At 41.7% G+C, this 15,519-nt stretch overlaps 1 protein-coding gene across 1 annotated transcript; it reads right to left on the reverse strand.

Annotated features, from left to right (window-relative positions):
* Positions 1-11,040: 11,040 nt before the first annotated feature.
* LOC109869780 (filamin-B) lies at positions 11,041-15,472 on the reverse strand. Its single transcript, XM_031803449.1, has 4 exons — positions 14,125-15,472; positions 13,477-13,718; positions 13,263-13,360; positions 11,041-12,753 (listed from the first exon to the last, which is right to left on the reverse strand). The coding sequence occupies exons 1-3, from the start codon at positions 14,456-14,458 to the stop codon at positions 13,316-13,318; spliced, it is 621 nt and encodes a 206-aa protein (XP_031659309.1). The 5' UTR covers positions 14,459-15,472; the 3' UTR covers positions 11,041-12,753; positions 13,263-13,315.
* Between the last annotated feature and the right edge of the window lie 47 nt (positions 15,473-15,519).

Here is a 15,519-nt window from a genome sequence, read left to right on the forward strand (position 1 = left end):
GTTATCCAATTACTATAGTTGTTATTCCTGCACAATCTATGTGGGTGTCTCCTTTCGTGGGATAGTTAGACCTATTTTGCGCACCTCCGGTAGTTCTGCCTCCCTCCCTGCTAATATACTAAGATCTAACAATAATTTATTTAAAGTATGTTAGATCGGCTAATGTATATTGGCCAATTTAACGGTTAGGTCTCAACATTAGATAGTTTATTGTTAGTGGCCACAGATACCCGGGGTCATTACAGACCCCCTTCTCCAGCTGCCTAGGTGGCTCTACACCCAATTCCTATTTTCCCAATTGCCTAGAAACTACCTATATCAGGGTTCTCTACACAAAATTCTAAAAAAAGGTCACCAGTTAAGAATGCCCTGTGGGATTTTTAAAATAAACACCTAAACTACACAAAAACAAATGAAATATATTTCTGAATGTAGCCCGAGCGTCAATTCCCCAAATTCGTGAATAAAGATTTACTGACCTTCTCGTAGACTGGGAAAAGCAATGTAGGTTAGATCTCGTCACCACTTCTGTCGTGTACCAGTTCACCACTGGCCTGAAATTAACCCTCAATTCAGAGGTCAGGTCTTTGTCTTATAGATCCTGGATCCACCCGTGCATGTTTTTCAGCAGTTCCTTGGGAAGACAGAGGCACCTCTGTCTTGCGATCCGGCACTTGAAGGACCAAATTGTCACGAGAATTATGTTCATAAACCCAATTCAAATCGACTACTCAGCCTGAAACCCAGAATTTGTAAGAAACTAATCAGACGGAGGCCCAGCTACGATAGTCAAAGTTTATTTACGAGAGCGCTGGTTAATTGTATAAAACCATTCATTTTATACTGGCCTCACGCACACATTCACACTAAAATACGCACACACACATGTCCTGCTATCCAGCCAACAAAGATTAGGGGAATCCGTGAGACTTACTCCCTATCCCCCATCAAGATAGGGAGACCGAGACCCTGGGAAGTACTTTGTGGACCCAGCCAAGGTCAGCACCGAATCTTGCTCAGACAGTCTGTTTTTAAGATACTATAAATAGACCTACACACACATATAATTCTACTGACTAAAACCACACACCATTAGAATAATTTTATGATTCTAATCAATTTCATACAATCATACGGTTTCAGGGGGGAATATTCTAATCATTCACATGATCCAATAAATCCCATTATCACCATTCCAAGACATTTTAATGTTTCCCCTTAAACCACTCAAGTGCTGCTTTAGCATTAAAAATGAGGGTCATTGTCCTGTTGGAAGGTGAATCTCTGTCCCAGTCTCAACTCTCTGGAAGACTGAAATGGTTATCCCTCAAGAATTTCCCTTTATTTAGCGCCATGCATCATTCCTTCAACTCTGACCAGTTTCCCAGTTCGTGCCAATGAAAAACATCCCACAGCATGATGCTGCCACCACCATGCTTCACTGTGTGGATGAGGTCTCGGGGTGATGAGAGGTGTTGGGTTTGCACCAGACAGAGTTTTCCTTGACGGCCAAAAAGTTACGTTTTAATCTAACCAGAGTACCTTCATCCGTATGTATGGGGAGTCTCTTAAGCAATGGCTTTTGTCTGGCCACTCTTCCGTAAAGCCCAGCTCAAAGTGGTCCTATGGACAGATACTCCAATCTCCACTGTGGAGCTTTGCAGCTCCTTCAGGGTTATCTTTAGTCTCTGTTGCCTCTCTGATTAATGTCCTCCTTGCCTGGTCCGTGAGTTTGTGGTCAGCCCCGTCTTGGCAGGTTTGTTGTGGTGCCATTTTCTTAATTTTTTAATATGGATTTAAAATGGTGCTCCATGGGAAGTTCAAAGTTTGATATTTTTTTTATAACTCAACCCTGATCTGTACTTCTCCACAACTTTGTCCCTGACCTGTTTGGAGAGCTCCTTGTTCTTCATGGTGCTGCTTGCTTTGTGGTGTTAAACTCTGGGGCCTTTCAGAACAGGTGTAATTAATATACAGAGCTCATGTGACACTTATATTAAGTTCACCTGTGTGCAATCTAACAAATTATGTGACTTCTGAAGGTCATTGGTTGCACCAGATCTTATTTAGGGGCTTCATAGCAAAGGATGTGAATACATATGCAAGCACCACTTTCCCATTAGTTATTTCATTTCACCAATATGGACTATTTTGTTTATGTCCATTACATTAAATCCAAATAAAAATCCATTTAAAATTACACGTTGTAATGCAACAGAATAGAAGAACCACCAAGTGGGATGAATACTTTTGCAAGGCACTGTACATAGACTACCGTTCAAAAGTTTGGGGTCACATAGAAATGTCCTTGTTTTGTAAGAATTTTTGTTGTCCATTTAAATAAAATCACATCAAATTGATCAGAAAATATTGACATTGTTAATGTAAATGACCATTGTAGCTGGAAACAGATTTAAGGAATATCTACATAGGCGTACAAAGGCCCACTAATCAGCAATCACTTGTGTTCTAATGGCACGTTGTTTGACCTAATCCGGGTTTATCAATTTAAAAGGCCAATTGATCATTAGAAAACTTTTGCAATTATGCTAGCACAGCTGAAAACTGTTGTACTAATTGAAGCAATAAAAAAAAAAAATAGCCTTCTTTAGACTAGTTGAGTATCTGGAGCATCAGCGTTTGTGCGTTCAATTACAGGCTCAAAATGACCAGAAACAAAATAACTTTCTTCTGAAACTCAGTCTATTCTTGTTCTGAAAAATTAAAGCTATTCCATGTGAGAAGTTGCCAAGAAACGGAAGATCTCATACAATGCTGTGTACTACCCCCTTCGCAGAATAGCGAAAACTGTCTGTAACCAGAATAGAACGAGTGAGAGGCCCCGCTGCACAACTGAGCAAGAGGACACACACAGTGGGGCAAAAATAGTATTTAGTCAGCCACCAATTGTGCAAGTTCTCCCACTTAAGATGAGGCCTGTAATTTATCATAGGTACACGTCAACTATGACAGACAAAATGAGAAATAATTTTTTTTTAAATCTAGAAAATCACATTGTAGGATTTTTAATTAAATTTCGCAAAATATGGTGAAAAATAAGTATTTGGTCAATAACAAAAGTTTGTCAAAACTTTGTTATATACCCTTTGTTGGCAATGACAGAGATCAAACGTTTTCTGTAAGTCTTCACAAGGTTTTCACACACGGTTGCTGGTATTTTGGCCCATTCCTCCATGCAGAGCTCCTCTAGAGCAGTGATGTTTTGGGGCTGTTGCTGGGCAACACGGACTTTCAACTCCCTCCAAAGATTTTCTATGGGGTTGAGATCTGGAGACTGGCTACGCCACTCCAGGACCTTGGAATGCTTCTTACGAAGCCACTCCTTTGTTGCCCGGGCGGTGTGTTTGGGATTAGTGTCATGCTGAAAGACCCAGCCACGTTTCATCTTCAATGCCCTTGCTGATGGAAGGAGGTTCTCTCAAAATCTCACGATACAGGCCTCCCGGGTGGCGCAGTGGTTAAGGGCGCTGTACTGCAGTGCCAGATGTGCCATCAGAGACTCTGGGTTCGCGCCCAGGCTCTGTCGTAACCGGCCGCGACCAGGAGGTCCGTGGGGCGACGCACAATTGGCCTAGCGTCATCCGGGTTAGGGAGGGCCTGGCCGGTAGGGATGTTCTTGTCTCATCACGCACCAGCGACTCCTGTGGTGGGCCGGGCGCAGTAAGCGCTAACCAAGGTTGCCAGGTGCACTGTGTTTCCTCCGACACATTGGTGGGGCTGGCTTCCGGGTTGGATGCGCGCTGTGTTAAGAAGCAGTGAGGCTTGGTTGGGTATCGGAGGATGCATGACTTTCAACCTTCGTCTCTCCCGAGCCCGTACGGGAGTTGTAGCGATGAGACAAGATAGTAGCTACTAAAACATTTGGATACCACGAAATTGGGGAGAAAAAAAAAGGGGTAAAATTTAAAAAATACGATACAGGCCCTATTCATTCTTTCCTTTACACGGATCAGTCGTCCTGGTCCCTTTGCAGAAAAACACCCCCATGCTTCACAGTAGGTATGGTGTTCTTTGGATGCAACTCAGCATTCTTTGTCCTCCAAACACAACAAGTTGAGTTTTTACCAAAAAGTTATATTTTGGTTTCATCGGACCATATGACATTCTCCCAATCTTCTTCTGGATCATCCATCATCACTAGAAAACTTCAGACGGGCCTGGACATGTACTGGCTTAAGCAGGGGACACGTCTGGCACTGCAGGATTTGAGTCCCTGGCAGCGTAGTGTGTTACTGATGGTAGGCTTTGTTACTTTGGTCCCAGCTCTCTGCAGGTCATTCACTAGGTCCCCCCGTGTGGTTCTGGGATTTTTGCTCACCGTTCTTGTGATCATTTTGACCCCACGGGTGACATCTTGCGTGGAGCCCCAGATCGAGGGAGAATATCAGTGGTCTTGTATGTCTTCCATTTCCTAATAATTGCTCCCACAGTTGATTTCTTCAAACCAAGCTGCTTACCTATTGCAGATTCAGTCTTCCCAGCCTGGTGCAGGTCTACAATTTTGTTTCTGTTGTCCTTTGACAGCTCTTTGGTCTTGGCCATAGTGGAGTTTGGAGTGTGACTGTTTGAGGTTGTGGACAGGTGTCTTTTATACTGATAACAAGTTCAAACAGGTGCCATTAATACAGGTAACGAGTGGAGGACAGAGGAGCCTCTTAAAGAAGAAGTTACAGGTCTGTGAGAGCCAGAAATCTTGCTTGTTTGTAAGTGACCAAATAATTAATTTCCCACAATAATTTGCAAATAAATTCCTTAAAAAAAATGCTACAATGTGATTTTCTGGATTTTTATTTCTCATTTTGTCTGTCATAGTTGAAGTGTACTTATGATTAAAATTACGGGCCTCTCTCATCTTTTTAAGTGGGAGAACTTGCAATTGGTGGCTGACTAAATACTTTTTTGCCCCACTGTACATTAGTGTGTCTAGTTTGAGAAACCGACGCCTCACAAGTCCTCAAGTGGCAGCTTCATTAAATAGTACCTGCAAAACACCAGGCTCAACATCAACCCTTACTAACCTAACCAGCAAGTCAGAAGACAAGAACAGAAAACGCTGTCTCAAGACTACAGCCGCAGTTGTAGCTAGCTAGTTAGATTCTATTCACAGTAACTATGAGTAAAGCAAAGTAGTTAAAACGCAATATCTTCGGAGACGTTGATGAGTGGATCAACTGACCAATGCTAGCTAGTTCTACAACTACAAGGTAGCTAGGTCGAGCAGGCTTACCTCCATGGATGGTGGATTTCTGTGGACTAGGTTCAGGACAGAAGCAGAACAGCTTTTTTTGTTTGGAGACTGACTGGTCATGAGTAGTATCAACTTTAATTTGCATAATATGAAATTAGCTTTCCCCTTCACGAATAATCTAGTTAGTGCAAGTTCCCTAGTAGTGAAATGCTATTAGAGCAAGTTGCTTTCTTGCCGTCTGTCCAGCTGTATGTTTGGCAGTAGATCTGGGCTATAGGTGACCCACAGTACACCATGCACAGATTGAGCCAGTGTCACTTCAATTTATGGAATATAAATACTGTGTTGATGAGATTAATATAACTCATTATAATAGCCATTCATTTTTGCTATGAAGACCCTTGTGAAAAAATATAAATTTCACATGTGAAGTGTTCCAAAAACACATGTTTTCATGTGATCTTATTTGAAGTTAATGCAATAACAAGTAAAGCAACATGCGTTAACATGAAACTACAATTGAAAACATGTGATGCGACGTAAAATGTGCTGGTGATAAAACCTTAGACTGTGGCCTCCACAAGGGGTTCAAGCTTATAATATGGCTCTTACGTAAATCATAATTTATAACTCACAGTAATCTTCACTGATTAATGGCCCTCTCCTACGTCATATCATCTATGGTGAATTGTGAAGATAGGCTGGCAGGTAACCCAGATACCAGGCCCAGACCTCTGGCTCTCACTTTACTGGCATCATAAGAGCACAAGGCAAGGAACTGAAACATACTGGTCAAAAAGGCACACAAAAGTGCATTTACATTTAATCTAACTGTTCCATATCTTACCTGCAGAACTCATCTTCGTCACCATATTTGACAACCAGTGAGGATCCTTCATGGAAGGGAAGTATGCCACTGAGTAGGTTTCATCTCCATTTTACCTGCATAGATACAATAAAGAAACTTTATCTTACTTAAATAAAGTAAAATCCAAAATCCACATGACAGTCAAATAAAAAATAAAAAATAAAAAAAATACAGGAGTCAGAAATTAAATAATTCTCACTGGTATGAGTCATAGCAGCAATATACTACGGGGCCTCTCCAGTCTTGCTACAATCAATTGTAAAGATCTGGGGAGTTTGGGCGCAAGTTCCTGACTCCAAGCCTGACCCTATCAACTTGTTGGCCTGATTTGTGGGCAGCACTTGAAGTGGGAAAGACAAATGCAGCAAAGAACATGTTAACACTCCCGAGTGGTGCAGCGATCTAAGGCACTGCATCTCAATGCTAGAGGCTTCACTACAGACCATGGTTCGAGTCCAGGCTGTATCACAACCGGCCGTGATCAGGAGTCCATTAGGGCAGCGTACAATCGGCCCAGCGTCATCCAGGTTTGGCCATCATTGTAAATAAGAATGTTCTTAATTGACTTTCCTAGTTAAATAAAATCATTGTTTCCTTAAATGGGATTTCGCACTTTAAAAAATCATGTTATTTTTTTGTTGTTAAGTCTTACCTGCAAAACTCATCCTTATACTTGACAACCAGAGAGTGAGAATCCTCCATGGAAGGGGAGTAGGCTACGGAGTATGTCCCATCCCCATTGTATGTCACCGCCACAAGCTCACCTGGTTATTTTAAATAAAAAAGAGCATAATTCTTCACCCATGTAAAATTCTTAAGCTTAATTGAAACCAACTCAAGAGATTACTGCAAAACACAGATACTCACCACTAGGTGTCATAACAGTCAAACTGGGGTCTCTCCAGTCAATTGTGAATATCAGAGGGAACATTGCACAAATTCCTGACTGCAAGCCTGGCCCACACAAACTTGGAAGTTTTAGAGACTGCAATACAGTTAAATACAGAAAAATCAAGTTGAATTTCTCACAAAATGACAATGTGACTGGTCTACATTAACAACGGCATCTAAAATATGAAATCCTACTGCGTTACCTATGAAACTCATCTGGCCACCAGAGAATCCATGGAAGGGGAGTAGCACACTAAGTATGTCCCATCCATTCTTTGTCACCTTTGCAAGCTCTATATTACCTTATTAGAAAGATAGTAAAGTAAATAGAAATAGCAAAGTCATGAACAGAACAATAAATTACCAGATATGCGGTAGTGAATTTGATTTGCATACAACCGCCAAATGCATACCACTAGGTGTCATGACAGCCACAGATTTTGGGGCCTCTCCAGTCTTGCTACAGTCAATGGTGAAGGTCTGAGGAATGTGGGCACAAATTCCTGACTCCAAGCCTGATCCAGACACGTGCAACTTGTTGGCATCATTAGTAGGCAACACTTGGAAAACAACTGGACTGCAATATAAGAAATGACAGAAATTAAATGCAATATGGATATGGTCTGTAAAAATCATGTTTCACATAGATATAAGATCATAAAATTTGATCACCCTGTTGCAGCAAATGTCCTCTGTACTCAAGGTGTAAAGGGCTTCTAAAGTTTGTAATTTCCACTTTACAAAAGTCAGTCTTGATTTGTCCTAACAAAAAAGTACCAACCTCTGCAAAAATATGGTCAGACTAGGATCCTGCATATGTACATCATAACTATATTAAAAAATGTACACACTAAACATTTCCCATCTGATTTTTTTTTATCTCACCTAGAGAATGCCTCTTCATTGGCATATTTGAGGACCCACCATAGAAGGGGAGTAGGCCACTGAATATGTCCCATCACCATTGTCTGTCACCTCAAAGTTCTATCTTACCTGGTAAATCAAGCAACAACCAAAATGTCTGTATATTTGAAATAGATGAGTATCTTGATATAATTTGTACCCACCACTTGGTGTCATAACAGCCACATATGCTAGTACTTCTCCAGCCTTGCTACAGTTTATGGTGAAGGTCTGAGGAGTTTTGACACAATCTCCAAGCTTGTCCCAGACACTTTGACATCACTGATACTTTGAAAGGGCTACCTGTTTGATAGATGGAATCAACCAAATCTTTACGATCAACTTCTTGTCACGTCTACTCCCACTCCTCCCCTCTGCCGGGTTACTAACCATTGATCCTGGCAACCATCATTAAGCACACCTGCACTTCATTATGAGACACACCTGGACTCCATTACCTCACTCATTACCTCCCCTTTAACTGGCACTTCCTGAGGTCCTTTCCCCAGCCAGTATTGTGTCTGTTTTATGTCAAGAAGCGACGCCTATGGTGTATTATTCCATGTTCTTTGTTTTATTAAATGTACCACCTGCTTCTCGACTCCCAGTGCATACATTATGCTTGTCTAATGTTCTGAATACATATCATCCATTTTAGATTACTCAATACTAGTAGGGCTCAGATATGAAGAGTATAAATTAAATTGAAATCTTATCTGATAAATATGTGTCTCTACAGTTCTCACATTACCAACAATGGTAACAGAAAGGGCATCAATGGTACACAAACCACTAACATATTCCCAGTCTGAAAACACATGCCTAGAATGTGTTCTCCTCCATAGGTGATGTTGATGTCATACAGCCCCGGCACACTGGGGATGTACTCTGCAACATAGCATCCATCTTGTTTCTCTGTGATGGTGACCTGCACATCCGATGGGACCTCCACAGTGATGGCCAAGCCACCTGCTCGAGCACCCCTGTGAATTCAATATAATTTGTCAGAAACCAACTTCAATGTACAATGACAAGAGATGTCCATAATAACATTCTGATTGTGCAGATACCTTTGAAATGGCTATTCTATCAGTGGTAATCAATTGCTTTGTAATGAAGTGTTGGCCCTAACATAAGGCTTCCTCACCTGGTTGTGATGTTGAAACTGTTACTCTGCCCTAGAAGTCCTATGCCATTTGCAAACAATCTGGCTGGGTCACATTCTCTGTCAAGGCCATTCAGACCTCCTGTCAAAAGATATACCATTCAGACCATTCAACAAAGTATGTCACAGTAACAACATTACTGAAAATATTATAGTGACATTAAAAAAATAGAGAAACTTAAGACGTCTGCCATTATGATGGCCTTAAGAACTCCCATCCATTGCAATAAGCTTAGTCACCAGGCTTTATGACAAATCTACTAAACCTTCCCTTTCAGCTCCAGTCCCAGACACCTTCACTTGCCTGTTGTAAAAAGCCGGATGCACAACAACCTCGGAGGCGAAATTGGCCACCACTTCCCCACCTTACTTCAGCCGTAGCGTGTACACCAGCGATGAGGAGTAGATAAACCATCTATGGTGAACTCTTCTGGGGTTCCCACGAAACCCCCAAAAAAGTCAAATGTTATCATAAAAGTTGTTAGTATATACTTTAAATTAAGAGTAATGCAATGTCTCTGGATGTAGTGGACATCATACATTGGAGGCATTAGCTGACCCGTCTGCTGGGCCGGTTACATGCAAATGAAGGTTGTACAACAAATAAGTGCTGTCTGAAAATCCCTGGTCCGTCTCTCCTGCAGTAGGAAATGCAATACAATTAGTTTGAGAATGAAGATAGAGAGTTTATGTGTAAAATCAGCTCACCGGGCTGTTTAATTATGGTTATGTTCTAACTCTGTCGGGGGTCACCTAAAATAGACAACAATTTCAGACAAAGACAAATATATATATATTTGTCTTGTTGAATGGTTCATATTTTAATCATTCTATTGTTACTTACTGTAAAAGGACTGCCAGAGACACTGACCCCTCCTTCAAGTCACACAGATAGCGTGTTTGGCCAGAGTGGTTGGAGTGTAGTAGCAAGTATAGAGGCTCCGCTCTTTACGAACCACCTCCACATTGACTGGGACTTCATCAATGGGTTAGAGGAATTGTATACACATAGAATAAGTCCTACTTTAAGGCCATATACAACAGTAATAACTGTAGTGAATACTAATGTATATCATATCTAGCACAGTTCTTTATGGCAAAGAACTTTAGTAAAGTGGGACCGGAGGGCCAAGTCTAGGTCCAAGAGGCTTCTAAACAGCTTCTACCCCAAGCCATAAGACTCCTGAACACCTAATCAAATGGCTACCCAGACTATTTGCATTGCCCCCCCTTTTACACCGCTGCTACTCTCTGTTATCATCTATGCATAGTCACTTTAATAACTCTACCTACATGTACATATTACCTCCACTAACCGGTGCTCCCGCACATTGACTATGTACCGGCACCCCCCTGTATATAGTCTCGCTATTGTTATTTTACTGCTGCTCTTTAATTACTTGTTAATTTTATTTCTTATTCTTATCCATATTTTTTAAAACTATTGTTGGTTAGGGGCTCGTAAGTAAACGTTTCACTGTAAGGTGTACAGCTGTTGTATTCGGCTCATGTGACAAATACAATTTGATTTGACCATATTAGAATTTATAGAACAGACATGGCCTCATGGAGCCAAAAGTGGGCAAACTCAGCCTTATGCTGCCAGTGTATCTTTTCATTGTTTGTACAGACAGCTCTTACCCGAGCAAGGACGCCCAATGATCCATCACCAGCAAACCTGGCATCCACTGTGAACTCTGTTGCGCTGTCCACTAAACAGCCATATTAACTCACACCTGTTCCATACACATTCACCTAAAAAATACATCAAATTACTAACTGAACAAAACAATTTACTGTACCTAAATCTCAAGTACAGTTTACAAAATCACTTACAAAATCCTTTCATGTGCTGCACGACTTCTGCATCTCTGGAGAAGCACAGAATGTTCCAAATACATGGACAAGCACAGAATGACCCAAATACATGGACAAGCGCAGAATGACCCAAATGCTAAATAGAGCAGAAGAAATGGACCCAGTAACTGCAGGGAGGCACTCGTCTTGTGTGGGTAGCATTTATTTTTATTCAGGCGTTTGAGGGACATGAAAGGACTGTCCTCGATCTCATCTTCATCACAGGTCACATGCACAGCGTATTGCCCCAGATTTGTCCATAGAACCTCAAAACACAAATCACCTTTTTGTAAAAACAAGGCTAGCCAGATTGCCTGTTATGAGCGCTGATTAACATAGGAGGGGTAGAGCAGTGACAAATTTAGCCATGTTAGCCAAGGGTTTATGACAGTCATAAATACCTCTTCCCCCCTTTTTCCTCTCTCTACCCTACTGAGGTTACATTTGCAAAACCCTTGGCTAACATAGAGATTCTGGGAACATCAGTAGGTGGGGGGAAATCCGAACAATTTAACATATGCGGTGGTACTTAATGAATATGATGTCAGTTCGGTTGTCATCTGAGACATTCTCATCAATGATAAGATGACAAAAACTCTACAGTGGAAAGTCTACACATCAGAGTTATCGGATTCACATGGAATTGTTGTTCAATTTAAATGTTTGAATATGAAATTATTCGTGATGGGATGAAATGTCACTTTAGCTTCTAAAATGTGAGATTTGGGTTTTCATAAGACAGGGCTCTGCTCAATCAGTGGCCCGCCCCTGTGAAGGGACGTGGGCTATACAACTTTTCAAACACGCCCCTCTCTCCCTTCCTATATAAGCCCTTGATGACAATATAACCTCCTGTTCCGATGATGTGAGGACGAAGGTCCAATGTCAGAATGGTTCAAATAATAACTACAGAACGAAGCCAACATCAGCGTGAGCTTGGTTGCGAATGGTATGAACTTTGAACTCTTATTCACTACAGAAGTGATACCTCCTAGCCGTTGAGTTAGCAACAGCAGATGCAACGAGGGTTAGGAATGAACAGACAGAGTATCCCGTCTATCACCCAAACGACGTTACTACAACGTATCCATTTGACAACCAGAGACATTCTTCAAAGGACTCGGTTTGGCAACACGGCCTTTCATCTACCACCAACGTACCAAAGCGCAGCTCAGAGTAAATATTTACTATATTTTCTTTTTCCAAATGGGCGGTAATTTAGAATGCATCAGGTACTGTATTTACGATAGCACAGCTTCGCCTTGGTTCCTGTCTTCCCCCTCCTTCACTCAAACCCAGCCCCTTATCTTTTGTGTAACAAGCTGTCATATCTGTTCCATCCGCTAGGGACGTTTTCCTTTATGATGTAATTTGTAATCAAGTTATGATTTAATTATGTGCATGTGTAATTCTGTGTGATTGGTTAGGTATTTAGTAAATAAATAATTAAACCCAATTTTGTATTGCTGATTCAAATTGTTAGCCAGGGTTCGTGCAGATAACCATGAATTTGCAACTTTCAGATGAGACTGAATTAAGATGAGGATTAATATGGACTGCTATTGATGTAAAATATTACTAGGTCTTTAAGAGTTTATTCGGAAGATAACAGCTCTATAAATATTATTTTGTGGTGCCCGACTCTTTAGTTAATTACATTTACATGATTAGCTCAATCAGGTGATATTAATTACGGAGAAATTATTTTATAGAATAGCATGTCATATCACTTAATCCGGCATAGCCAAAGATACGACAGGGGGCTCCAGGTTTCAGTTGAGCTTTGGGTAACACGGAGAGGTAAGTCATGATGGACTGCTCATCCTCACGAGGGTCAATGATCTTCTCTGGGGCAATGACCTGGATGCAAAAGAGAAACAATGGTTATGTATATGTTTGTATGTCCTTTCCTGATGAATTATGCTAGCACCAATTATTCCCCACACTGGCCTCTTCAGGTCACATGCAGGGTGACATAGACCCCTACAAGCTAAAACAACGTGCATGATGTAAATCTGCTACATTTCATGTATTCCTTTCACTATGAGCAAAGGACTCTACTTCCTGAAGGCTTTGTTAGTGTGGTGAATTCTTACATGCCCTATGATGTCGTAGGCCAAAAGATTACCCTCCAGAGGCTGTTCCGAGAAGTTAAAACCTAAAATGAAATCTGTACAAATTCCTAGAGTTACACCAATGTTTTCCAATGTAATGGGAACCATATGGGATCTTGAGGGGTGTTGACCACTCTCATAACAATTCAGGGCACGTACGTTTTGAAATGTCAGCCCTGTTCCCCTGTGATTTAGTGGTTTATTCAGTATGTAATATGTGGAAACCACAAGAGTGTTGATAGTCCGAGGACTCACCTTTGGCACTCCCAGCCACTCGTCAGCCTGCTGCATGGCCACTCTGGCATTGTCTACTTGCTGTACCTCGTCCCAGCTCTCCCAGTCTGGACACAAACCTGCAGGCAGGGAGAAAGACAGAGTATCAAAGATCAGGTCCTAGACTATATACGCCATAGGAAGTATGCTTTACCCAAAGCTGGATTTTGTTTTCATGAATCCAGTTATAGTTCACCTGGGGCCAGTCCGTCCACCAGTGTCCTAAGAGCCATGCCATTCTGCCAGTCCTGGCTGAAGTTGGTGATAGGCAGTTCGGGCACCTTGTCCAGGATCCACCCAACAGCCGTAGCTCAGGGGTCTGTTTCTTGGTCTTGTCCTGGCCCTCTTCCTCCAGTAAATGAGAAGAGATGGAGTAGTGTAGGAACCACACCAACCCCAAGATCAGCTTCATATTCCCGTCCACGATGGCCTTACTGTCTGTTGAGGCAGCACCGCATTATACCCACAAGAATGGATGGGAGATCCAGTGTTATCTAACACAAACAGTATCGCACATCTCACAGGGTAAATCAAACAGTCCTATAGTCTTCACTTTTATAACAAAAAAAATTGTGGCAACATGTGCAATGACATGACTGAACACAGTAACTGTGAGGTACATTAAACAAAGACTAAACTGAATCATAGAAAACTGGCCAAATTGTATACTGTATAATTACAAGTAATGGTACCTAGAAATTTAAAATAAATATGGTTTCTGCACAATGCAACCATGCAACCTCATGTAAAGTGTAACCAAAGAAGTGTGACTTTATCTTCTTCCTTATCTTGGCCTGGCTGCCAGACTGAAAATGATCCCTGAGCATTTCAACATGTCACTTACCTATGGACATCATCTTGACATTCTCCTGTTCCAGAAACTCGAGCGCAGCAGAGACATTATCCAGCCTCATCTGTCTGAATGTGGGCCTGGTGTGGTACTTCCTGAACATCTTCTTATGGCTCAAGACCTCCAGTAGGGCGATGAGAGTCAGCCCGTCATTTAGGTCAAACTGAAGGTCACCTATGAACCTGTTTACACACTTCAGGTGCTTGTTGCACCACCGTGTGATGGTGTTCTTCTGGATATTCTTCAATGGTACATCATCTGTCAGGTTACACCTAGCGGCACACACACTGTGTTCAGCCAGAGAGACCTCGCTCTTGGTAAATGGCATACTGTAATATACTAACGTTGCTTGTTCCTTGTTGCCTTCTTCCCCTTCCTCTGTTGTTTCGAATCTGATCTGTCTGTCTCCCCATAGTGCGGTGGAGCTTTTAAAGGAGGGCGAGGTGTAGAATATGAGAAGCGTTAACCTCGCAAATTTCAGGAGTTTTTGCTGGAGGGGAGGGATAAAATATTCCCTCTCCGTGTTATCATAACACAAAACATTGTCCAAACTGTTAGCATAGAAAGAAGTGCATCAGACACTAGATTTCATGACCTCACTAGGATGTGTATTGAGGGTTATTGGATGGAGGTCAGTAAGAATACCCCTCGGATGTAAAGCTGATCCCCATCTGGGGGCCCTATGTGTAACATCTGCTTCCAACTCATACCCTCAAACATGTAGATCCCCTGAACGCAGCTCACTCTCCAGATCCCAATCACCTGAATTCTAATCACCTGCATGTCATTATCACACACTATTTAGTTCAGTTCTTTGCATCCCTTCACTGTGAGGTATTGTTTGTTTTGTGACACGTCTTTCAGAGCGCTGGGTTTTCCGTGCGTTACTCCTATGTATGATAGTTTTTGCCAGCCTCACTAACGACACCTTTTGCTAATACATAGTTTGATGGGCTAGAAACAGCTCACCTTACGTTGTCGGTGTAGCATCTGTAGCTCAGGGGTATGTTTTTTGGTCTTGTCCTGGCCCCTGTCCTCATTGAGATGGACTGCAGGACGGCATTGAGGGGTGTGTGTGCATGCGTGTTATTGAAAAATGTTGACTCTACATCTTTGCAAAATACTGAAACAAGAGTCCTCTAAACGCCAAACACATGTCCAAGTTTAAGGTACTTTCCTCTTTCTTCCGAAAGCACCTTTTCTGATTATCAATAGTAAAGTAATATCCATCAGAGATGCCTGGAGAAGTAAAAAAAACCTGGCATGATAGATACTTTGTAGCCGATGGCCAAATCAACAACTGTTCAACATGACTCACATGCCATACTGTAAACATTGAGATTTCATACGGTCAATGAGGGTTTTCTACCAACCCAAACTTAACATGTG

Source organism: Oncorhynchus kisutch, linkage group LG24, assembly GCF_002021735.2.
Source record: "Oncorhynchus kisutch isolate 150728-3 linkage group LG24, Okis_V2, whole genome shotgun sequence".
Classification (NCBI taxonomy): domain Eukaryota; kingdom Metazoa; phylum Chordata; class Actinopteri; order Salmoniformes; family Salmonidae; genus Oncorhynchus; species Oncorhynchus kisutch.